Source organism: Falco naumanni, chromosome 5 (genome assembly GCF_017639655.2).
Source record: "Falco naumanni isolate bFalNau1 chromosome 5, bFalNau1.pat, whole genome shotgun sequence".
Classification (NCBI taxonomy): Eukaryota; Metazoa; Chordata; class Aves; order Falconiformes; family Falconidae; genus Falco; species Falco naumanni.
Genome location: NC_054058.1, coordinates 38678869 through 38704847, shown reverse-complemented (window position 1 = coordinate 38704847; position 25979 = coordinate 38678869). Strand labels below are relative to the sequence as shown.

At 39.5% G+C, this 25979-nt stretch overlaps 1 protein-coding gene across 8 annotated transcripts in view; it reads left to right on the top strand.

The window, feature by feature from the left end:
- The window catches only part of CNOT4 (CCR4-NOT transcription complex subunit 4), an 82706-nt gene extending 58019 nt beyond the window's left edge, over nucleotides 1-24687 (top strand). For 3 of the 8 annotated variants that reach the window (XM_040595219.1, XM_040595217.1, XM_040595218.1), the window contains exons 8-13: nucleotides 412-567; nucleotides 3186-3243; nucleotides 3530-3779; nucleotides 5649-6146; nucleotides 22311-22523; nucleotides 23292-24687. In XM_040595219.1, coding sequence (XP_040451153.1) covers nucleotides 412-567; nucleotides 3186-3243; nucleotides 3530-3779; nucleotides 5649-6146; nucleotides 22311-22523; nucleotides 23292-23593 — 1477 coding nt within the window. In that variant the 3' untranslated portion in view covers nucleotides 23594-24687. The remainder of the gene's footprint in view (nucleotides 1-411; nucleotides 568-3185; nucleotides 3244-3529; nucleotides 3780-5648; nucleotides 6147-22310; nucleotides 22524-23291) is intronic. The other 5 variants (XM_040595221.1, XM_040595220.1, XM_040595224.1 and 2 more) reach the window with 3 other exon arrangements.
- Nucleotides 24688-25979: the final 1292 nt, after the last annotated feature.

Sequence of the window (25979 nt, the reverse complement as noted above, 5' to 3'; positions counted from 1 at the left end):
TGATCTACAGAACTTAAAAATGCTTATGGGATAAAGCAAATAATTCTAAATGAGGCATGTGTGGGTCTGGATACTTGAAGCTGTCGGTAGAGTTTTGGTGGTCTTTAGTTTTGTGGGGTTTATTTTTCCTCTTCCTCAAATGGGCAAGTTTGGACTTCAGTGTTGGCAAAGCAGCTATCTATTCAGTGAAGAAAACAGAATTCCTCCTAGTTTTCTTCCCTCCTTCCCCCACCAATTCTTTTTTTTTTAAGTCATCACCATTTAAAATCTGAGAAATAATGTCCAGATAAACCTATTCTTACGGATTTTCTGGCACAAGGATTCATTTCCCCAGTGCTTACAATTTTTAAAAACACTTTCTTCATAACTTGAACTCTTTTTATTTTTTTTTTCACTCTTGCCTTTTTCCAGACCCAACAGTAATAACAAAGATGCCTGGCCATCATTACAGAGTTCAAGTAAATCAGCCAACGGTTTAACAATGGAACACAGGAAAACGCCTCCTATATTAGAAAATGGCACAGACCCAGAACACATGACTCCAGATGGTGCAGACTCAGATTTCGGGTAATTGTGCTGCGTTTTATACTTCAGATAGCTTGCTTTCTCTCTCACTGATTGGTGTGGAGGGAATGATTCTCCAGTTTCTGTGGCTGGAGAGCTGGATTCAAATCCCAATCAGGTCACAAAAAGCTGGGCTTAGCCTAGCCCATGTCAAAAAGACTGATTGGCAGATTGTGCAGGAGAACCCTACTGTGAAGTTAGTAAGTGATGGTACAGGTAAGGGCTGAGGGGAACTGAAAAACCAGGGGATCAACAGCTTATATAGCTGCATGGTCCCAGCCAGAGCTGAGCCCTTCATTTCTGTACAGAAGCTTCCACAAAAATAACACGCTAGTTGCTCTACATCGGGAGGCTTGTCACTTGGAAAAACTTCAACATGAGGAAACTAAATGTTAGGGCTGAGTATCTGTCATCTCTTTACAGTTCCATGTTCCAGAAACACAACTGCAGAGGTAAGGGTTCCCTGATTATCACTCAGTAACAGGAACAACACGGCAGCAGATTCAACTGAGGCTTCTTTGTGCAGAGGAAGTAATTCCTTTGCTTGCAATAACTTCATTATTGCTAACCAGCTTTTTTTCCTTTTCTGTGGCCCTCCTTGAGTAAAGCTGGTGCCCTCTTCCATCATAAGCATCACTTGCAGTTCCATTGTGTAGTCATGCTGTTCTGTCTTTTATGGACCCCCTTAGGTAATATTGGGCTATTTCATTCAGAGGTTGGATGGGAAAATAAACCCTAATATTTTAAGTAGTGGAATAGCTGCTTAGGTAGCTGGTCGTCGTTTAAAATCAATATTGAACTGATGCATTAACACTGAGTGCTATGGAAAGTGGTACCTTCTTGTTAAGCTTAGCAGCAGTCCTGCTGAGGTATGATCAGAGATCCTATGGTTGCATCTCAGCAGTGACATGCAGCTTCCTTCTTGCCTTTTCGGAAAAAGTGTACTAAATGTAGGTAAAACTTTTGTACCCAATAGATAATAAATCTTGTTCATTCCTGAGGGCTGGAAGCCTGTCTTATGATTAAAGGCTCCTTCGGCAGGTTCAAGTATAATAAACATTTTCAGTGCTAAATTGTCATTAAAAGTTATCTTACATACAGCTTTTTGAACTGCAGCATTGTGACTTTCTGTCAGCAGCTTTGGGAAAAGAATTTGGCTGGAATATCAGTTCTACAATCAGAGTGATTGTGTAGTGAAGTACAGCAAACTTCTGTACTATAGGTATTCAGAAGTTAGTAACCCAAGGCAGATTGTTCCAAATGGAAGAACTTGATTCATGCTGGTTTACCACTGAGTAGAAAATATTTGTAAATCTTCACTAGAGTAATACTTGTTTGCAAGTATATTTCCCTGATTTTTCTTTTATAGTCATAAATACTGCAGCTTCAATTAATCTTTCTGAGATACTAACTCAGTGTTCTTTTGCACAAAATTTTTTATTGATGGCTTACTCTTATACAGTTTCTTTAAAATGGAGAATTAATTCTGCTGGGGTTTGGCTCTAGCTATTCTGGGATGGAGAGAACAGATAAGGGGAGGCGATGTTATTGAATTCTTGGCCTTGGTATGTGGCTTTATGCAATACTTAAACTTTATGGCAGCAAGGAGTGTTTGAAAACAAGATGTAGCTAGAATCTGAAGTCTGCACCCAGTTAAAATAATTACTATACATAAGCGTGTGTGTGTCTTGTGCTAAGAGATCATGCCTGTCATTTGATTTGTATTATGTTTGGCCTCTTAATGGAACTGAAATTCATGTTATTCTGGTCCTTCCTTGTAGGACCGGTATTTTGGGCTGCACAGCCTGATGCTTCTGCATCTTCTCTGATGGGTAGATAAAAATGAAAGTCCCCTGAAGTTACAAAGCGGAGATTTTAACCTGAACTTGAACTAACACTGTTTCATTAGTGTGGCATTTAGTATAGTAGGGCAACTCATAGATGCCTGTCAGAATCTTCAGTCCTGAGATGTTCCATTTCAATGAAGTCATGTTAATTCTCAGTGAATAGCTTTCTGAGGTGGTTTTCTGCACTCTTATCTTTTATTCTCTTTGTTAAAGTTTTTTATGCCATGTCTCTTCCTGCATTTTTCCCTTTCTGTCATCTCAAAATTCAATCTTCTTACCTTGGAACTACTTTGTGCTATGTAAAACGTGAGGGCTGGTGGGAAGCTTAACTTGCCACCAGGACTAAATATTTAATTTAACCTTTTATCTCTCCCCAGATTTAGGATTTATATGGGAACTGACAACCTAAGTATTTGGAAAACAAATCGGTTCCCAAGTTTCTTTCCAGTAGTAGCATAGATGGAACTGACTAGTAGGGAATGCTGCCATAGGACAGGAGACCTGTTTTTATTTAATATGTTTAAAACTTTCCTTTTGTTCCTTAACAGGACAGTCAACAAGCAGAGTGGAGAGTGGTGGGAAGAATATGGCAAACGATTGGAATGCTTATGATTAAAAACCCAGTCTCATAAACAGATTTTTTTATTTTTTAATTCCTTCTAATTTTGCTTTGTCTTTATTTCAAGGCTTTTCTACCACTATGAAAGCAAACATTGATTTTCATGCTAAATACTTCAGTGTCTTATTGTCTCTTTTCCCCTCCCATTTTTGCAGCCCTATCGACAAACCTTCAGATGCCCTCAGTATAGGAAATGGTGACAGCTCCCAGCAGGTAAGACACAAAGATAAACGTTGTGAAAGTAAGAACTGAGTCTGAGGACTTGGTGCAACCTGTAGTTGGAGAAGCAAGTACTTTCTGAAGTATATCATAATTTTACACAAAACTAAAAAAAAAATGTACTGCTGAGTTGTTTATGTTTGACCTTGCACTGGGTTATATATTAACCGACCTAATTGCAGCAAAAAGTTTTGAGGAAATTTTTCAGCTTTATTGGTGAAGAATATTTTATATATAAACACTCATGTCCCAATTGTTTCTTTTCCTGTCTTGCCTGTAGATAACAAACAGTGACACACCTTCACCACCGCCTGGTTTAACAAAACCCAATCCAGTCATACCCATCAGTTCATCTAATCACAGTGCACGGTCCCCTTTTGAAGGGGCTGTAACAGAATCACAGTCGCTCTTTTCTGACAACTTTCGGCACCCTAATCCCATCCCTAGTGGGCTTCCTCCATTCCCCAGCTCTCCACAGACTTCAAATGACTGGCCCACAGCACCAGAACCACAGAGCCTCTTCACATCAGGTATGTACACAGGTAACACGGCTGGGTATTGCTTGCTTTTGCAACTGATGCCTAAGACTGTGTAGAACTAAAAACTTTAGGACTTGTTCAATACTTTTTTTTTTACCCCTTCACAGATCATTAAGATTTGTCACTTGACTACAAATAAATTGCAGGGATGTAAGGGTTTATTCTAAAAAAAAAAAAATTTACAGAGTTTTCCAGCTGCATGGCTAAATTATTACAAGTGCTTGTTTTAGTTTTTCTTAGCCATGTGCCTGTCTAAAAAATGGGGTGACATTTATGCTTAATATACAGGTTTTTGAGTGGGGGAAATAAGTGGTGTCAGTATATGTTGGTGTAATAATCTGTTATAATCTATAATTCCAACATCAGCGGTGCAATAGAAATCAGAATTCTCTTTAGTATCCTGTATAGTTATCTGGAGGTGCCTAATCTTTCTTTTCTGGAGTGAAATTATATACATTCAGAAAAGATAAAAATATTGTCAATTGCATCAACTGAAGGATACCTGTATTTTCCAGGTATTTCCTATGAAATACCACTTCATATGAATGGAACATCATTTAGGGTGTATATGTGTAGTCTTGGGAATGGTTAACAGTATTTAAGAGCCCACAAATAATAAATCTGTGGGAGTTAGAAAATTAAATGACACTATCAGTAATAAATGGAATGTAAATGATACGTTAGGATGTAGTTGGTTTACTTGGTGATTAGTCTTCTTTTGATGTTTGTCTGTCTTCTGGATGTTATAACCCTGTTTGAACAGTATTTATTACTAAGGAAATTACTTGCTGCTGAGGTAGTATATGCACCAATTTTGTGAGGATTAAGTAGCAGAGAGATGATTTCCAGGTAGTAGGATCTTGTTTGTTTCATAATACAAAAATGTATGGTTGCTATTTAAATAAGAATACAAATAAAGGGTTTCTAGACAGACAGAAACTCGTAATCTATCGGCATGGATTTTAGAGTGAAAACAGAAGTGTATTTTCTGAGGATACTGAGCTTAAATTCGAACTACTTAAAGCAGCAGACCAGGCTCCCTACCAGCAGGGGGAGTTAATGTTGTGAGTGATACTGCCTTGTACTTACCAGCTTGTATTGCCAGTTTTGAGGAAAAATACCATGAAACTAGATCCAGCCTTCACTAACCTGAATAAGAAATTTAGACTGTATAATGAAACGAAGCAGTAACTGAAAATGCAAGGAAATTCTGGTAACCTCTTTTTGCAACATTGCCTTAAAATATTTTAACAATATCTTATAATTCAGTTCCTTACTTCCTTTTGTTTTATCAAGGTGTCTGCTCAGTGTGGCTTGTTTTTCTTTGTAATGGTAGACAGTGGGGTGTTTTTGTTGTTTTAACCACTGCTTGGAGGTTTCCCCTTTGAGAGGGAACATGTACTCCCCACCTTTCTTGCACAGCAGAGCTGAAGCACAGCATTAATACTGAAAGCAAAATACTGAAGTGAATAACACCCTTATTTTAAACTCTGGTCACACTTCCATCCACTAATACGGGTGTAAAGAAGGTTCTAAGCAAGTGTTTATTTGTCTTTTTCTACTTGGTGCTCTTAACTAAAAATACTTACTTGACAAAGCTTTTCTGTAATTCAGGAACAGAGCAATTTTGCACTAAAAATTCTATTTGCTAGTTTTACCACTTCACCTTAAGTAGAAGTCTATGACAGTTTGATCTGAAAGTGGCATTCTAAGCTGATGAATAAGGTGTCTTTGGGCATTGTGTAAAGAAGTACTGTATGAAAGGTAGCGGGCAACGTAGTGTGATATGCCCAGGCTGAAATTTTTATATGGAAAAATTGTAATTCTTGTTCTAAATCCTGTTCCTCTCCTCTCTGACAGAAACCATACCAGTATCCTCTTCCACAGACTGGCAAGCGGCTTTTGGGTTTGGTTCCTCCAAACAGCAAGAGGACGACTTAGGGTTTGACCCCTTTGACATCACCCGCAAAGCCTTAGCAGACCTGATTGAGAAGGAACTGTCAGTCCAAGACCAACCTTCCCTCTCGCCCACATCTCTTCAGAACCCTACCCCACACACTACAGCTGCCAAAGGGCCAGGCTCTGGATTCCTGCATCCTGCTGCACCAACAAATGCCAACTCTCTCAGTAGCACCTTTCCAGTCATGCCACAGAGGTTCCCACAGTTTCAACAGCATCGAGCAGTTTACAACTCCTTCAGTTTTCCAGGCCAAGCAGCTCGCTATCCTTGGATGGCCTTCCCACGCAATAGCATCATGCACTTGAACCACACAGCAAATCCCACCTCAAATAGTAATTTCTTGGACTTGAGTCTCCCACCACAACACAGCACAGGTCTGGGAGGGATTCCTATATCAGGTAGGTGTATCAGGACAGCCATGAATATGACTTAATGCTTTCAGCTTCTCTGAGCCAAGACAGGAAAAGAGAGTAGCCAGTTACAAGTGGTAGAGTAGTATCTTTTGACTGCCATACTAGGTTTATGAACAGAGAGGGGAATGTTGTTTTAAATAGGCCCTTTCCATTTAAAAAAAAATTATCTGGATGTTTAGCCTTGTAATATTGAGCTTTATAAGGAAGGTGGAGTATTCTGTGCCCGCTTTATTTTGTGCCAAAGCAATTTGGTATTTTGGTACTTCAGTCTTGCCAGGCTGGCTTTACTGAAGAGTAGGCCGTGGAAGCTCATTACAACTTCCATGTCAACATGCAGGTGCTGACCAGAGTTCTTAGAATTGTGCAAAAAATTATAATACTGGTAATTTATGCCAGAAGTCTTGGTTGGGTTGTTCCTTCTTGTGCATAACCAAATGCCTGCACAATAAAACATTCAGTGCTGTTCATTTCTGTACTTCAGATGGCGTTAATATGCTAACTTTTCACTGAATGGATGCTCGAAATGTGTGTCAGAGGATTCATCCTGATTGTGAGGGTTGCGATGTCAAAGGAAAATAAATGTGCAGTCAGGCCAGTTCAGGCTGCCCTGAATGGATTGGTAGGCTCTTACAGCAAATGTTAAAACTAAGAAGCTTGATTCTGTCTTGAATTGTTTTGATTAAAAGTTCGCTTGTGGAATTTGGAGTCCTCCCATGCTTCTGATTTAGCTTGATCCAAACAGGTTCTCTTTTCCTAACAGGGGAAAAAAGTGTACTAAGTGTATAATGAAATGTAGGCAGAAAGTCTTTAAGCTTTTTGTAGCCTTGAGATGGAGAAAACTGCTTCTTGAGATATTGTCAGTGCTGTCGTCTTTTCATGGGTTTTGAGAAGTACTACCTGTGCTGTAAGAAAGTGATCTAGAAAAAGTAACTGTGTGGCTTTTGCTCTAGTACAAGAGCTAATTTGGCTGTTTACTTCCCTGTACTTTGTCCTCTTTGAAGGCTTGTTGCAGCTACAGTACTGCTGTAGGGTCCTTAGGCTGATTTGTAGTGTAAACACGTGGTCCAGACTAGAAATGCAAGTAGTTCAAAGTTCTTCGTACTGGCAGTGGTGAAGTTTTTAGACTAAAATGACTGATATTGGTTACACTGGAGGGGAAAAAAAAAAAGGAAAACGTTATTTCTGATGTGGAGTAAAAATGTGACATCCGTAGCACTGCAATTATTGCTCACTTCCCCCTAAACTTCATAGAACTTCTGGGAACATTGCAAGATACCAAGTTTTGACTTTACCACTCAGTTCTAAAAATTGCTGGTTCAAGGGGCCAGTAACAAGACTACCTTCTGAACTGGAGAGGCCAAGAAAATCCTGTAGTGTTGAAAGCCATCTGCTTGTAGTACAGATTGATTCTAGGTTTGCAAGAGTATTCTTTAAATTGCATTACTTTAATTTCCTTTTGGCAGTTTGAAAGTAGACCTCTGTGTTTATAGAAGACCTAGATCCTTGTTCCAGTCCTGAAGAGCCAGTTGTGTGGTGTTGGTTTATGCACAGCCCAGTGCTTCCCCCATATATTTTAAGGCGACAAAGTTGATATTGAAGTATATCCTTTCTTGTATACAACAGCTAGAACAAATTAATCTCAAAACATTTTTGGCAGATACAGTGCTAAAACTAGAAAACAAACATCTGCTGTAATCTCAATGGAAGTTCCTTTGAGTTGGTCTTAATCTCTTGCTATACAAAGCTGTTAGTTGCCTGGCTGACAGCTAGGTAGCAGCAGTTGCTGCAGTGCAAACACTTCTCAGCTGATCTACATGTCAGCTTTGATATATCTTGCAAAAAAGAATAATTTGCACCAACACAGGTTATTCCTTTTTCTTTTCCTGTTGTCAAAAATCAGCCAGTCTCAGGTAGTTTAGTTTTCTTTGCTGGGTTATGGATTTGTATTATTTGTATGGTATTTAGTGCATAGAGTTTTCTTGAGTTATCTAACTGCTTCAGAAGTACATGTAATTTGAAGGTCGAAGATGGCCTCATACCTTTTTTTTTATGTGCAGAGGTAATAGTTGCCAATCTATTGACTTGTTTTGGTTTTTTTTTTCAAATCTGTAGTATACAGGTCTCAATGAATTTCTTTTATATTATTTTGAAAGAATAACTCCTGTTCTTTATGCTTGCTTTTAATCCATCACTAGCAGGTATATAATTATAAAATTTTCACAGTTTCCTTATTTTATTTAGATACAGCTGTCTGGTGGAATTGGGGGAGGAAACTGTTGTACGAGTACAGAGAAATCATGTCAGTGGGACTTTGTAATAGTGCTTTGTAACAGACTCTAGCTGACCTGCTAGGAAGGTGGTGCATATCAAGAGCTGTGAAGCAGTATGGAGAGACTAGTTGTAGTATACCTGAAGCTCCTTTTTATTAGCTCTTTTGTTAGTCTGTATTAAGGTGTTTAGAAACACAGCTGTTTCAGATGTAACAGCAAAAGAAACCGAGGGCAGGTGAAACTTCACATTCTGTCTTACAGCAAAGACCCTCAACTTCTGTAACTTCATGTGAATTCAGTAGGCTGTTTTCTAAATTCAAATTCAGTTGATTTCACAAAGTGTATTTGGTTAGGAAACTTGTATGAACAAAATGATACCTTTTAAACTCCTGCTGCTTCTGCTGTAGGCATTAGTATTCACATGAATTTGAAATGCTTAGTTTGACATGTTAAATGTAATGTTCTGAAGCTACCTTTTGTGTAGTTAAGAATCAGAGCTGTGCTGTATTCATAACCATGCAGTTCCAGGTAGCGCTGTTTTTGTGATGTGCACCAAATTTAAATGGAGGGGCACAGGTACTGCTTACCCATATATAATTTTTTTAAGCTCTCCTTTAAAAATACTTTCTGTATGGAATTTGGTAGCCTGTTTCTCAGAGAAGCAGTTTTTACTAAAATCATTCTGCAGTTTCCAGCAAAGTGACATAGTGACACATGATTGACTTCATAATTTTATTAGGCGTATACTTGAAATGTGTCATATTTCACGCATACATTTGTTCCCAAGCCATATTTAAATGAACTTTTTGATTGACTGATTCCCAAACTAGCTTTTTTTTTCTCCTTGTATGATTTTGCAAACCATAGCAGATGTTTAGGTGTTCTTGTCATAAGGATCAATTTAGGCTTGTTGCTGTTCTCTGGCATGGGATTCATTAGATGATTTACTGTGTAACTGTAACTGTGCTCCGGGACAAAAGTTCAGTGACTTATTATTCATGGCCATTGTGACTGTTGCTGAAAACAATCTTACTCTACATAGTGTTCATGCTATCCTAAGAATATAGGACAGTGACTATCCTCTATTCTGCAGATAATGCCAAAGGAAAGATCCGCTGACAGCAGCGTTGGGGGTGTGTGTGTATGCCTATATTTTTATGTTACTTCAAGATGACGGGAAACTCTGTAATTTGATAGCTAATATGCTATCATCTTTACTACCCGACTGCCCAGCAGTGTGTTCTAAAATAATAGGTATAGCATTGGATCATAGACTAGGTCTCACATTAACAGTGTTTTGAGACAGATGCTTATGAAATGAGATACATGCATATTAATAATGGGAAAATATAAATATATAGTTGAGTTTACTGAGTGGTTTAGTCATTGATTTTATTACATAGAAAAAGTACAAGAAAAAATTCACACACTTAGAAGTATGAGGAAGAAGTTGTAAATTATTAGTTCACCTTTCCCTTCAGTTCTATGGAAAATAAAGTACTTGACACTTTGAAACACTGGCTTGTCATTTCATTTATTAATTTCATAATTATCCTGAACATAATTACAAATGAGAATTTAATTGTAAGAACTTCTCAATTCAATAATAATGAGAGTGTTTGAAACTTGAACTCTTTCAAGACTAATGCCACACAATATTGTGTGTTCTACGTAAACCATTGAAACCCCTTGAGCTGGAAGGGACTCACAAGGATCATCGAGTCCCACTCCTGACTCCACACAGGGATGTCTGAAAGTTAAACCATACATCTCAGAGCATTGTCCAAATGCTTCTTGGCAAGCAATTTGTTTGTCATGCATATAATAGAAATCTAAGATAGAGGAAATAGTTAAGGGGATATAGAGACATAGGATGCACAAAGAATTAAACCCTGTTTAGGGTAGGGGAAGAAAAAAGTTTTACCCATTGTCCTTGAAGATAAGCACTGTAAAACCCATCAAGGTATTTTAGCCATGAAGCCCATGGATGTGGAGATTGCTGTAGACTTCTGTGATCTGTTCCTGAAACTTAAACAGGGGGCTTGAATGTCATATGTCTTTGTAGTTGAAAGTAATTAACAAATGAAAATTTTGTGCTCTCAAGACCTTTTGTTTTCATATGGCTTATCTCTTGAATGTGAACAACCTAATTGATGGAATTACACGTATTTAAAGATGAGATTGAGACAATAAATAGGTTGACGGTTTTATTAAGTTTGGGTGCCGTCCAGCAGTCTTTGTGGTAGTGGTGTTGCATTTCCTTATTGAGACACTGATTAGCATGTGCGTTTTTGAGTCTTGCCCACATATAGGTTTTAGTGAAGCAATAGGTGGTAGTGGGAAGGGCAAATCAGTGATGGTTGTATTAAGAAGGTGCAACTTCTTCCTGCTCTTAAGTCTTGAGCTCTTCCATATCTTAAAAACTTGTGTTGCTGCATCATCTCCCACTTTAAATTTTCTGGCCTCTGTGCCCCCACCTATTGTATGTCTTGAATATCAAATCTTTTCTTGCCTAATGCTACCTTTTGGACAACATTCTAGTAAAACAGAGAAGATCTCTATATGCTGGCTGTGATCATATTGTTTAAAATACTTTAGACTGTGGAGAAAGGTGAGATACCAGAATTAGTGCTGACATGCTCCACCTTTAATACTAAGAGTCCTCGTCCGATTTTATATTTTCCCAAAATGTAACCTCATTTCTGTTTGGGGCACACATTTGACCTTTGTCCTTTTGACCTTGTGTCCTCTGGGTTGATTCTTAGTAGTTGATCTGTCTCCTGAACAAAAAAACCCCACAACTTGTTTTATACAGTTGTGGAACCAAAAAAAATCAAATTTGCAGCATAGCAGCTGACGCTTTTCTGTGGTCTCAGGCTAGTAATTCGGTATGGAATTCTGCTTCTGCTACTGTGCATTTTTAAAAGAGGGTCTGGCCTGTGTGGTAGGGCTGAATTCAGCATTTTGTGAAACTTAAAATTCTCCAAACGCTGTGTACAAAATGCATTTAATCCTATACCCTAGCAACAGGCAGTGTGACTTAAGAGATGTGAGGCTGCACTGTTTTATTTGGGTGCAGTGGTTGAAAGAGCATTTTGCTACACTCCTCCTCTTGACCTGACAATATATGAAAGGTTTAACACTGCTTTTTAAGTATTGATGGCCCTGTTTTTAATGGTAAGAAATGCATTAGTCCATTAATTTTCTGTCCTAATCCTTTAAAGAAGACCGCTTGCTCTCTTGATGGTCTTCCTTGATGTTTGGCCTTTTGACAGCAGCTGGGCAGAAGGCATGGCAGCAGCCAAACATCATCTTTTCTGTGCCCCTGGTTAGATCTATGGCTGCCTTTAGCTGAAGTCTTTCTCTGATTAGGTATAAATATTGAAAATGGGAAATCTGGTGAAAAGCTTGGCTGATACAACTGTTGTTGGTGCTGTGTGTGTGGCACCTACAAAGGTTTGTACCTTTCCAGACTGTAAGGCAGCTCTTCTCAGAAGTGAAAGTGTTACTGTGATGCCAAGGTCTCTTCTCATTTGAAAATAAAGGTCTGAACACTGCTTTGAAATTGTAAAATGAAAAGTACCATTTGTAAATGACCCTCAGATATTTTCCCCAACAATGATGACTGCTCCTAGTTCAGCCTTTGCCACTGAGTATTTTGTTCTTCTCGTCAGTCCTTATGCCCACTGCATCCCTCTTAGTTCCATAGAGGTTCTCAGCTCTCCTTCTTTAGGAGGTGCTTTGTGTGTGTGTGTTTCCCACCTCCAAAATTCATTCTCCTTTTATTTCCAGTCATAACTAACTTCCTATTTCACTGGTGAAGAGGCGAAGTGTTCAGCACAATATGGAATAAATTCAATTTGAAAATAAACAGAAGCTTGCTTGCTTTTGTTGCTCTGGAGGTGTCGTGGTTGTGGTTTTTAATGCACCCAGAGTGATGCTGCTAGGTTTAAAACAAAGTAAATGGAAGTGTAATTTCAGATTAACATCAAAAATATTAAATCAGTGCCAAGATTGAAGTCACACTGTTGAAATCTGCTGTGGGTATTCCTTGTCTTGCTTTTGGAGTCTTGTCCCTTCACTCCCATACACTTTCTACATTTACTGCTAAGGTCTGCCTGCCTTAGCATTAATCTTGTCACGATCTCTAAGAGAACTTCATCCACAGCACCTGCCCTCTAAGTCCTGCTACTTCTCCATCTGTTCCAAAATGTCTTGTCACACACACACACGCTTCCCTCCCAGTGCCTTTCCAGTGCTAATATTGCAACTGTTTTTAAAACCCTGTGGAATTTTTTCTTATGATTGTTTCAGAGATACTGTTCCAAATAAAGCTCAATATATAAATATCTGTGCCCTCATCTCTGGAAGCTTGCTTTTAAGCTCTTACGAATTTCTTAAAATCTGTGATTGTACAATTATTAGGGATGGCAGTAAAAGACTGAGTAGTAAGATAACTATTTTTAAATGTGTAATTTTATTTTGGAAGAAGAAAATGTGTCAAAATATAAAGGAAAAAAGTAGAAAAACCACAATCCTCTAACTTCTCTTGGCTGCAATAGATCAGAGGAATGACTAATCACATTAACGCTGCTAGACTTGAAATAAATGCAGTGTTGGCTGGAATAGGTGGCCTGAGTGGCTGACCCAGTTTGCGTTCTGGACCATCAGTCCTGACAGCTTTTTGGGTAACTCTTCGCCAGAAATGGGGGGAAATGAGCACATGGGAGCCATTTCACATCAGACTTCCTGACTGATTGTAGCAGTGACACCAAATGAGCTTTGGCTGCGCCAAATACTTGGCCTTTGCCTATTTTTATTGCTTATGGAACAAGAACTTTTTGTTCTTCAGGGCTGATTCAAGAAAGTTTAGAAAGGCTGTTTCCTTTCCACGGGTAACCTGTAAGGCCTTGGGATGGCTCTGCAGTCATGTAAGAGGCAGCTCTGTTGGCTGCTGCAGCGTTTGCCTCCCTCCTCCAGCAGGCAGGTGCTTAGCTGCGAGGTGCAGTGCTCTCTTGGACGCTCTTTTAAAATACAAACTGGCACTTCAAAAAACACAGTAGACCACTAGCATGAGTTAAAAGATGTAATTATCTTAGTGATGTTAAAAACCTGGCATTTTCCCTTTAAAGACTGGAAATAAGTACGCTTGGCACTGCCAAGTGTAAATAGTGGTGCCTAACAAGAGGCTGTGCCTTGTGCGGGGAGCGGAAACTTTGCCACCTTCCGAGTCAAGTCCATCTTGCAAAATGCCAATTATGACTGAATTTTAGCAGAAAGCACAGATAGTTTGTAGGCATTCTGTGTTAAAAAAAAAAAAAAAAAAGCTTGAAATGCACAGATTTGAGCATCCATTTAAGAAAGAGCAAACACTCTTTTAAAAAAATTGTATTTGGGAGGGGTGTAAATGACACATCCTGAAGGGGTAGCAGCAATGGGAAGAGCAGCTTTACAAAAAGTGTTTCTCCTCCTAGTGATACCAAATCACACTTGAGGCAAGGGGGAGGGAATCTGATCTTTTCCATACCTTGACATCTCTTGGTTTCTTTGACATCACAACCTCATTTGAACTTCAGCTTGTTCCCGAAGGAGTTCTTTAAAAAGTACAGCACATCTTTGAAATGTGGGTCACCTCTATTGCAAGACAGCATTTAGAATCAGAATGAAATTTGTGTCATAGAAGTTTTGGTTCTCTTCTCAGCTTTCTCACATTTTACCTCAAATATTCTGTGGGAATATTAGATAACTGCAAATATAAATCAGTCTTAATTGTTGGCTACAGATGTAGGAAGAATTAAAAATGAGTTGATAATTTCTCAGAGTAGGTATTTCACTGTGCTAATACTAGTCTCTCACCCTTGGTCAGAGAATTACCTGGGTACTCCTGGAATCCAGAACCTTCACAAGTTGATAGACTCTTGCTAATTGTTGATACAGCTTTGAAAATCTGATTTTTTCTTTGATAATTCTAGCTATTGCATTGGCCATAGGGCAAATCCCATATATTTTGTCTTTTTAATAATGTATCTATGCATGTACCCACAGCTACACTTGTATGCACAGGATCTTCATTTGAGGTCAAAGGGGTTTTTATTGACAAAGTAACCTGGTAAGATTGATCCTGATGCAGGATCTAAGTAAGCAGCAGGTATACTTGGGTTACAAGAAACTTCATTTTCTCAAATGGAGTTGCATGTCTTTCTCAGCTTTTTATCTGAAGTGTTCTGTATGTAGGATTCAGGTATTTATTTTCTTTGTTTCAGTATCTTAAGTCTTTGTGTGCTCAGTATAGATTTATGTTGATATTTAAAAATCTTCCATGGTGAGAACTGGCTATCTTCTTATGGGATCCTTCTTTGCATGAAAAGCATCTTGTTAGCCCACATGAAAAAGAGGCTATTATACTGACTATTTATTGTGGATTTGTATGCAGGACAGTGGGCCCAAACTTGATTGACGTTCTACAGTTGACCACTATGTGTTTTTAGCAATAAACAATTAAAAAGTCAGCAATAAAAAATGGCAGCATGCCGTGGAAACACTTGATATGAAGTCACACATGTTTTTCCAAGCAAGTTAGAATCTCGAGTTGAAATTTACTTACAGCTTAAAATTGGATGGCTGGCTGCTGAAATTATGTATTAGATTTGGTCTCTTGAGCCATGGTAGGTAGAAGTCAATCACAAGAACTTTCCAGAATATTTAAAGTTGCTTTTCTCAAACCGGATAAAACTCTGACACTGTACATACAAGCAAATATGAATCTTCTTGTTGAATATCTAAGGTGAGCTGTCCCATCAGTGATGTTGTAGAAGGGATTTCCCCAGGAAAAAAATTAACTTTCTGACTCTTAACACTAGTTTAATCACAGCAAGCCTAAAAGTTGTACTGTCAGATCTTCATCAAAAAGGGAAATTATTTAGAAAAATTTACTTTCCCATTTGAAGTGTATACTTTTCAATATATTCCTCTTCTATTGGTAGTTTGACTTACTGGCATGTTAAGTTGCACTTGATACATCTTAAAATTAAAAAATAGTGCTTTTCTTGATGTAAATTGCTATCTTTTAAATTGGGTGCATGTGGAGTTAATATAACTATGGAAATCAATGTGGAATCAAGATAAAAGCTGCTTTACTTGCTTTTCTTTTAAAGCTGAGGGTAGACTAGTGTTTATTGACTGCCAAAGCCAATTTTGTAGGTATGAGTATGTTTGTATGCTTCTTTTGCTTCCCCAGCTTATAGAGCTCATGATCATAAAACTTTTAATTTGAAATCTGCGCTGTGGAATGACTCTTAGAAGGCTGTTTTCATGGATTTGCCAAGTTGCTTCCTCTGTGTCACTGAGAATGTTAGCAAGGCTTTGAAATGTTCCCTGCAAACAGCTTTATCTTGTAGTGCTCCTGTCATTTGGTATCTCCCTAAAGTGAAGTGGCTACTTTTGTATTCCTGATGGGGAGGACAGATTCAGTTCTTTAATCTCTCCCTGCGATGTTCTCAGGCCTCTGTGAATGGGTGAATCTTGATCGTTTGGGTTAAGCATTGTGAGATTCCTAGAAATCTGGATACACAGAATTAATGGTGTTTTAAGAGTGAAATCCCTCAGACTACAGCAGTGTAGCTGGGATTTTTCTCATGGTTTTAAAAAATGCGTGAGCAAACAAGCTTATTATTCATATTAAAGTGGCACAGGTAATTTTTATTGTAACTGTTTTGTTGATAGCTAAGTGTATAAGATTTGGATGAAAGGCTTTTTTTGTTTATTTAATGTAATTGAGCATAATTTCCTTTTAGGCTGTGGCAAATCATCCTCTCCCTCACTCAGAGTGGAATAGTGGACAACTTTTTGCACAATATAAATGCCAATAGCAGAAAGTCACTTTGAGATGAAAACTGAGAAGCCCCAGTCCCTTTTTGGAATAGGGTAACAGGATGTGTCACAGAAAGCACGGACGATCTGTAGTATCTGTGAAAACAGTAGCACAAAGTGCAGGCTGAGGCTAACAGGGCTGTCACTGCGAAGGGTATGCTTTTCTGGTGGCCCCATTTGTTTCTGATTGAGTTGAAAGACTCCTGGTGAGCTCTTTCTGGTAGTCTTTCCTGTTCCTTTGTCATTCTGGTTGTCATGCCAAAGCTTCAGAACTAACTTTACCGTGCAGTGTCCTTGAAGATTTCACAAGGGCCTTTTTAGGAGCAGGACATTGCAATAGCCATTCTGTCACCAAATACACCTCGATAGTCACTTTTGTTGCCACTCTGTGCGGTCAAGTATGTGACGTTGCTAAAAAGTTTCTTCTTCTCTCATAGGATGGTTTTCCTCTGAAATTCTTGTGCTTGTTTGAAGCTTTTCTATACCACTATTGTGTGCCTTGGTCACACACATGGCATACTGATGAGTTCTTAAAAAAGAAGTAAATAATTGCAACCTAGATATGCAGGACTGCTTGCTTTTCAGCAGGACTAGAATATTTAGGACTCGACATAAAGATATTTAATGGCTTTGTACAAATATTATGAAATCAGACACTTGTAATAGCTTGGAATATAATTTTGGCAAAGAAATATGCTTACTTAATATGATGGTCTTGTGATCTTTGCTGTTGGTCATATTTATGTAAGTATATACTGTGTGAATTTTGATAGGGATTTGGCCATAGACTTGTATCGGAATTGGGGCAATAATTTAACATGGTCTTGGTAGGACATTTTAGTGAGCTTGTCTCCTGCCCAGTAAACTAAGACATGCTACCCCATTACCCTCAGTATAAAAGATAAGTGCCCTCAGCATCACAAATATGGTGCAGCCAAATCTGAAGCACTTCTGGGTTTATGTTGTGGTGTCATTTGTCAGAAGTTATGAAGTCATGGAACAGCCCATATCAATGCAGCTGATGCTTGTGCAAACTTGTTCTAAAGTGTTGATTATGTACAACAGAACAGTGTGCCTGGCTTGGCCATCATCCTCTTTGCCATCTCTCCCCCAAATACACACTGCTTTGCCTCATTTGAAGGAATAATGTTAAGGCATCGCGGGCAGAAGATATTGAGGTAATGCTATGAGACTGTCTGGTAAGATGTCATGATGGAGCAATGATTTTATTTAAAATTAATTAAATGACCAGGTTTTACATAGATGAACATGCAAGCTTCTCAGTTATATTCTATTTTAAGCTGACTTTTAAGTTTGGGGTTTTTTTTATTTAAATCAGGTGAACAGGTTAAGTTTGTGGTAAAGCTTTTTTTCTTCCCTTTGCTCACTTAAGGACAGTGGTTGACTGAATTTTACATACAAGTGTTTGTATTTCATGTTGGTATAATACCTCAGACACATGAAAAAGATCAGCACTAGAACTGTGGCATCTGTTCACCTGTGTAAAGGCAAATTTCCACTCTACTAGATAGGATTATGAAATGCACATCAAGGGAAGACTGGAGTTCAGGGTGTGTATTTGAGCCTATTTTTCATTTGAGTGGTGGTGCTTTCAGTGATGCTTCACCAGGTTATTCTCTCTTTGGAGACAAAGCTGGGGCATAGGGGGAGGAATCTCCAGTTTATCTTGGTGTGTAAAATCTTGATTGCAGTCAACTGGGTTTTAACTTGTTTTGTTCTGGTTTCCCACTCTCTGTGGACATACTGCTTTAAATTAGGATGAGGCTATGGAAGGAGGGGTAAGTGTTTACACTCCTTGTCTCATGCCCCTAGGTTATGATGTTCAATTCAGAAGTCTGCTAGCTAGCTAGGTAAAACACTACTCCAACCAATTAAGGTTAGAAGCAGGGAAAGATAATGGGCAAATGCCCTTTTTAATGGATCTGTATTAACTGGGAGCTAGCCTTTTCTCATTTTTAGCTGTGGTACTAACTTCATGGTGAAGCATAATTTAATTAACAGAAAGGACAAACAAACTGACTAGTGAGTAGAATTTCTTCTGAAGATACTTAACTTTCTTCAGGTAGTGGAAGTAACTCCTGCCTCTGAGGTGGACTTGCATTTTTTTTCTTAGGCTGTTGGTTTAAAACTTGTCAAGACTCAAAGACATGCTGATTTTAATTCTTCGGATTGGATATTGCAGCATAGAGCCTGGAGATTGCTCACGTACTTGGGTTGCATCAGGAATTTTTCCAACTAGGTGTTTTACCCGTCATAGCCAGTAACTGAGGCCTCAGAGGGCAGTGCAGGGAGTATTGTAGAGCATCGTATATTCTCTATTGATCCCATCTACTTAACACCTTCATGCACTTTAATCAGTTACCAGATTTCATATTACAGGAATAATTTAATTTTTGCTTAGGGACTGGGAGTCTGACAAAGCTGTGAAGCTTTGGTCCTGTTTGTGTGGATGTTTTTTTACCCTGTGCATTTGTTAGCCAAGCTGGAAAAACCCTGTTACAGACACTTGAGTAATGTGTTGCTTGCTTTTTCTTTGGTGTCAGAGGGCAATGATTTCATCATAGCTTGCCTTTCAACCCTATAAACCCAGCTGTCTGGGAAAGACAATAAATCTTTTGGAATTCTCTGTGTTGTCACTTTTGTACCCAGGAGCACAAGATTTTAATAAATGAACTGCCTTATTGCTAGCAAATGCATCCTTTTAGGCCTTTGATCTCTTCTGTGATTCCAAGTGGATTTTGTACTTATAGTTGAGATAAAGGGCAGGTCTTCCTCAGCTGCTTCTTATTTTTGTTTCTGTGTTAGGGTACACAGCAATGGTGCACTATGCATGCCTCACAGATGAATGTCTCCTCACCAAACAGTGCCAGCCTCTTCTGTTCTTTGAAAATCTTGTATCTCAGCTGCTTGCTATCTTTTTGGACTCTTACATATACTGCATTATGTCTCTCTTAAATGGAGGATAACATGAAAAAAATACACATATTTTCTTAGCCCAGGGTGGCCTAATGCTCTATTACATTTATTTTCCTATCCTGTTCCTTGTAAGTATGACATCTTGCTGGCTTTGTCTTGACTAGACTTCCTCAATGATGTGTTGCAAGTGTGTCGTTTACTATGTGTTTATGTTCTTGCTCATGAGCTTTGAGGGCGTATTGGGGATTATTAATGTCCCTAAGATCATCGTGAGCTTGCATATCCTCAGCTCACAGGTATTGCGATGAGTATGCTCGCTCATGCATGGTCCTAGTAAGCATCTTGTGTGTGCTTTTTCCCTTGTAGTAGACGGGATTAATTAAACTGAGCTTCATTTCTTTGCACAAGCTGTTGGAGTCGGTGGTGAGAAAATAAAGTGGAAACTAATGGTGTACCATGCAGAATCTGCTGGACAGTTATTTCTGTGATTGTGAGCTGGCTACTTTTGTTCTGAAAAATTAATTTAGATCTTGTCTCCAGTAGGCTTATGGATGTTCAAGAGGGTTGTGAGCAAATATCAAGGATATATCTGACTAACACTTTTTGATTTAACTTTTTTGATTTATTTTTTTTAACCCTAGAATCATAGGTTTGAATGAAAAATGTATTGCACCGAACTATTTAAAACTGTTTGTGTGCATTGGTATTGCAAAGAAAAAAGTGAGAGCTCTGGAGGGAACAGGAAGTAGATTCAATGTGTAGTAGGAGAAATTAAAGTAGAAGTGAAAGCCAGTTGTGTGCATTATGGCTTGATGCTAAACAGACATAGAACAAGTTACCGATAAGCCTGCGTTTTTTTCACCCGCAGTGACTTGTACACCAGGCCCTACAGAACACAGTGCTGCACATAGTGTGTGGATAAAGTCACATTTGTCTGGACACTTACTGCATCTGTTGCTAAAGTGTTACTAAAAAGCTGCTCTTAGGTTACTTGCGTGAGGCAGAGCTGCAGTTCGTTACTGCTATTTTTCTTCTCCTGTAGCATTTAAAAATTTTAATCTTTAGATGTAACATGATACATGTAGTAAGGGGTAGGCTTTTGGGTTTACTTCCACTACCTGACTTTTGACCTGTCTCTTCTTTGTTTATGGAAATGCCTAGGAGTTGTCTGTCTGTCCCATGGAGGTATCTCATGCTGTAACCTCTGAGCAAGAGTGGTTCCCCAGTCTCAGCCAGTGAGTGGGGATAACAGCGGTTGTCTGTAAACCTTCCAGAGTCTGTTGTCAAATGTATTTTGGAAACTTGCCCAGGCACAGAGGATGATTTTCCTAGTACACTCTGCATCTGTGCTGTTATCCCTGTCCAGGCTCCATGCATAGCATCAGTCTGTCTGGCCACAGATGTTCTAAGTGTCAGCTGCTATACTGTTGTGTGGGGACATTTATGCATGCCGATGGATGCTTGTGCGAAAACTGCTGCATTAGGCATGCATAGGGTTAGAAATGAATGCATTGCTCCAACAGTCATCATAGGCAAAGTAGATATAACAGATTTGCATAATAACTTGTTTTGAAGTTCAGTTGGTGATACGGTCTGAAATATTTATTTCCTGTGATTTGTGATTAAAGTTGCTTGCTGTAATTCTATACAGAAGCAGAATCTTATATAATGTTTGTTCTAAAAAACCTCTGGTCTGGGGAAGGGAAGGTTCTGCATGAAAGCACAGGATATCAAGAATTTGCATTCCCCCCCTGCCCCCCATTACAAAAAGGTAATTGCTCAAGACATCAATTCTTTCTAAAATTCTAAAAATTGCCAAGGCAGGTTTTGATAGCAAGCGAGATTGCTTTCTTCACTCTCCAGCATACAGCGTTGCAAGTTAGTGATACCCTCTAATTTTCTGTGAAGACTTAAAAGTCTTCTGTTGTTGATGAAGTAGTAGTGTTTTCTAAGTATCTCACTGTAACACTTCTGATTGACATCAGGGTCCTTTCTTCAATTAGGATAGGCAGAGATGGTTTAGGAAAAAAAAAAAGTTGTATTAGAGGCCTTTGTCAAAAAGGGCATGCTACCAATGTACTACCCAACACGCGTGGTCATATATATTTGACCACAAGTTAAGTATGATTTCTGTATTGGCTGATAAATGCTAGGATGCTTGTGTCTGGTTTGTTTTGCTTTGAGACATCTAAAGCAGGAGATGATTGTAGAACCTGATAGTCTGTTCTAGATAGTAAGGTTTAACGTTTTTGTTCAGGGATCACTTGCTGTAGTGCTAATAGGCACATTATCCTGTTGTCCTTTTTCAGTATGTGCCCTGAAACATTCAGGCCAATAGTTGACTTGACTGTTTTGGTGTCCAGCTGGTTTGCTTCTAACCAAAGTTTTGAGGATATTGCTGTGTCGGGAATTATTCTGAACAGTCTCTAAAGAATTTTCACTACTGTTCTTCAACTGCAAGAGGAAATTGCACTCCCTCCAACTTCGAGAACCTAATTACCACTTCCTTTGGAAGAACATCTGTAGGGCTATGAATGAGTGAGCTGTAACAAACAAAAAACTTCTGTGATGTTCCTCCACCTCATTGGTTCCTCGTGTTCAGTTTCTATCACAAAGCCCTACCTAGCCTTTCTTCATTTTAACATACTTCAAAGAAAACAACCCTTTTGAGCCTGCTGCCCATTCATAAAGCAGTCAGATTGGGTTATCTAGCTTGCAACAGAGGTATTTTCATAAAGGATCTGGTAGGTTTTCCCCTATTAGTAATAGAGGGAGAGCCACTATGCCCTTGATTATTTGAGCCTCCGAACTGAAAAAAATGGGGAAATATGAGTTGGAGGAGGAGTTAAATCTTTCTCCCACTCCCTTATACTTGGTTTAAAACCTGCCAGCCCCTCAGAGTAACTCATCAATCACATAAACATTGACCTTAGTTTTTGAACAGGAAAAGTATTAAATGCTTAGCTTAAAAAGTAAAAACAAAATCCCATACCCCACCAAAGAAGGACATCTGTTTCTAACTTCAGCTTTTTATTTTTTTATCTTTCATTTTTTTTGTTGGTAAATCTCCCAGACAACAGCAGTTCTGTAGAGAGTTTAAATATGAAGGAATGGCAGGACGGGCTAAGGGCACTTCTACCGAACATTAACATCAACTTTGGTGGACTGCCCAATGCTTCTTCCCCCTCCAACGCCAACCACAGTGTACCAACGTCCAACACTGCCACCACCGACAGCCTGAATTGGGACAGCCCTGGCAGCTGGATGGACCCCGCAATCATCACAGGTAACCGTTTCTCACTCCTTCAGCTCCGCTGGCAAACCATCAAATGGGTATTTGGCACAAACTGATATACATCTGGAAAAAGAAAAAGTCAGTATGCGGTGGTCTCTTCCAGCTTCCATCCACAAAACCTCAAGGGTCCAGGAATTTTTGTGGAACCACTAGGCATAACAAAGCATCACTTAGGCCTTTGCAATGTATGCCCGGGACCTTTGCAGGCAGTCAGGCGGATCAGCGCTTATCTGTAGGGTCAACGTAGGTGTCCCTTCTGCCGGACAGCATGTCCGGTATGTGCGCCGCTGGTCCTGAGGCACTGAAGGCATTCACTGGACTTTGTTATTTAAAAAGGGACATACTCCACTTGTTTATAAAGCTCTCTTTTATAAGGCTGTCTGGTTGTGTTTCCCCATTAGGGAGGCTGAAGCATGATTCAGGTAGGCAGAGTAGGTGGTGAAGCATGCAGTGTGCTGGTAGTTTGGTGTGGCAAGGTCATGTCAGCAGGGATGCTGTCCTTGTGCAGGATGTTTGATAGAAAAATGTGTGGTTTACAAAGTGCTCTGAGGGGGAGCTTTCTTCTATCTGGTTTTAATGTTAAATGTTTTGCGGGCAGGGTAATTATACATTAATAATGTAAAATGCATTCTCTGTACAAACTAATCATGTTTTCTCACTGTTGCTTTTTGTTAGGTTAAATTGACGTCCTTCATGCTCGACTTAGTGCTTCTGCTCTGACTTGCCTGTATCCCTGTTTTGTTTCTCTTCTCTTCATAGGTATCCCAGCCTCCACAGGAAACAGTTTAGACACCCTTCAAGATGACAATCCTCCACACTGGCTAAAATCTCTTCAGGCCCTCACAGAGGTGGACGGCCCCAGTGCAGCACCATCACAGACGCACCACAGTAACCCCTTCGGCACACAGATCCCTCTGCACAGAGCCAGTTGGAATCCCTACTCTCCTCCTTCAAACCCCACCAGCTTCCATTCCCCACCTCCAGGCTTCCAGACAGCCTTCAGACCCCCCAGTAAAACCCCCACAGATCTACTACAGAGCTCAGCGCTGGATCGTCATTAGGAAAGGAGGAAAAAGAAAAAAAAGAAAAAGAAAACCCAAAACGTTAGAAATGCAGGAAGTGTCCCACCCTGACTCCTCCCCATGCCCACCTACTGTTCCCTGTCATATCTTTCTTTCTGAAGAATCCAGTTCCTGATCAAATCTCCCCCCCCCCAAATGCAATGCCATCACAGGGTCATGACCGTATCTTTCTGTTAAGTTTCTGCTGAGCCAGTGTTTGAAATACACTGTTTGAAATATTTTCTAACCATTCTAAAGAGGGGAAAAAAAAAAAGAGAGAGAGAAATCAAAATGCAGTCTCAATGCTTAAGGAGAATATTACTGTCTTACGTCTTTTGCACATGAGTATTTCTGCCTAGTGGAGATGTGTCAATCTGCAGTAGGGGAAAAAATGCAATGCAGAATCAAATGCAGAAACATGAAAAAGGTATTTAATTTAAATGAAGTTACTGAACCTGTGGGACAAGCAGTGGCCTAGCATTTATTTTGCATTCAGTGTGGCACTACACAGGGAAATTGCTATGTTGAGGTTTTTTTTGAGAAGGGGATTTTATTGTGTCAGTCAGTTTGACATGAAGTGTGTTGAAAGACAAAACACTTACAGCTATGAGTAACTGGCATGTTGCTAAAGAGTGGTTTAAAGAGGGGGGAATAAGATTTTTCTTTAATTTTGGCTTTAGATTTAAAGTAAACATTAATGTTTTAAAAGTATTCTCAGATTTAATACCTAGTGTATACATAATATAATTATAAGCAGCTGAAACACGAGTGGTATTTACTTCAGTCTTTCTGTCTCCTCTGTCAGTCTCTCTTTCTTTTTTTTAAAAAAAACAGATTCACCTATTTAGGGCACTCTGGGATAGCACTGCATTGGGGCCACATGATCACCATCAGGAGCAACCTCTGACCTCTGCCTGCAGCTTTTACTTAACCCTGTAGTTTCTGGACGTTTGTGCAGTATTGAAAAGACAGAAAAAAGAAACAGATAAATAAACATGGTTATAACCTGACGCTAAAACTAAAACCAAGGAAATGTACCTCTTTCTTCAGAATTAAAACTAAAATCTTAAATAAAACAGAAAACTTGATGATGATTTTGTTTGCTTTTTGGTTTTTTTTTAACTTGGATTTTTGATTACTGCATCTGGTAAAACTGTATGTCATTGCATTTTTTTCCTGTTCATCTAAACTGGAGCTACTTTTCCATGGAAATACTGCTTTGCATGATGACTTCTGTATTGAAAGGTGGAAAAAGCATACACGCTTTAAACTTTTAAAGGGATTGTGGTTTTACTCATGGCAATAGCTAGAGACTGGCTGTCTCTAGGCTTTATTGGTATCATCTATTTAAATCTGAAGCATGAAAAACTTGTTTATACATTCTGAATTAAATGCCATGGCATTTGGGACAGGTAACTTGCAATAATGTGTCTGAAGGAGTGGCAGACAATTCTAGTCACCTGTCCCTGTTTCTGTCAGCATCCTCACTTAAAAATGTAAAAATAATGTCACTGCGCAACAGGGGTTGAAGAGCTCTTTACACAGAGAAGGGCTCCAACAAGCTCTTGTACTTCCAGCCAGAGATACTTAAAACCAGGACTTGTAATTGGCATGCTGGATTGATGTAGCTCGTGAGGATGGCAGGAAGCCTGAAATCATAGAGATAACTATAGAGAAGAATTTCTCATCTGGTACGAGCTGTGTAGCTCAGGCTGTCTGCCCTCCTAAAATGTTTGCTGCTGGCAGGGGCAAGGAAGGGAATCCTCACTGCTGAGCTGTGGGCATCGATCAGGAGCAGGAGGGACTGGGAGGGGGAGCAAATCCTGAGTCAACCACTGGATAGGGGAGCGAGGCACTGAATTCTGTATAAAGTGACTCTGAAAGTCCTGCTTCGCAGAACATCACTTTTTGGCGACTGCTGGCTTTTGCTCGTTCTTTTACCTGTGTTGCTGTTCAGTGCTATATTTGCCATCTGTGTTGAGGAGCTGCATGTGCTATTGGGACAGGCAGCATTGCTGTGGGTCAGTGGCATGTCCTGGTTGCCTGGGTGAATGCACACAGGCTTTGATGCCAGCACTCCACTGCAAAGCAGTGGGTTTTTGTCACCCAGCCAGCCCCTGCGCGATCCCCTGCTGTAGCTGGTGGAGGGGGAAGGAGAAGTGTCGCCTGCTGGGACTGGAGGCTGGGAATGTCCTCTCCTGTGCCTGCTGCCACCCCGGCACTGGGGATGCAACCCAGCAGGAACAGCCTGCTGGAGGTGCTGGTGGAGATGTAATGGTGTGTGGGTTTTTTCTCTTCTCCAGTTGTTAGACATTTTTTGACCTTTTAACATTTCTGTTGTAGAAGGGTGCCCTTCCTGACACTGAAAATAAGCAAGCCTCCCAAA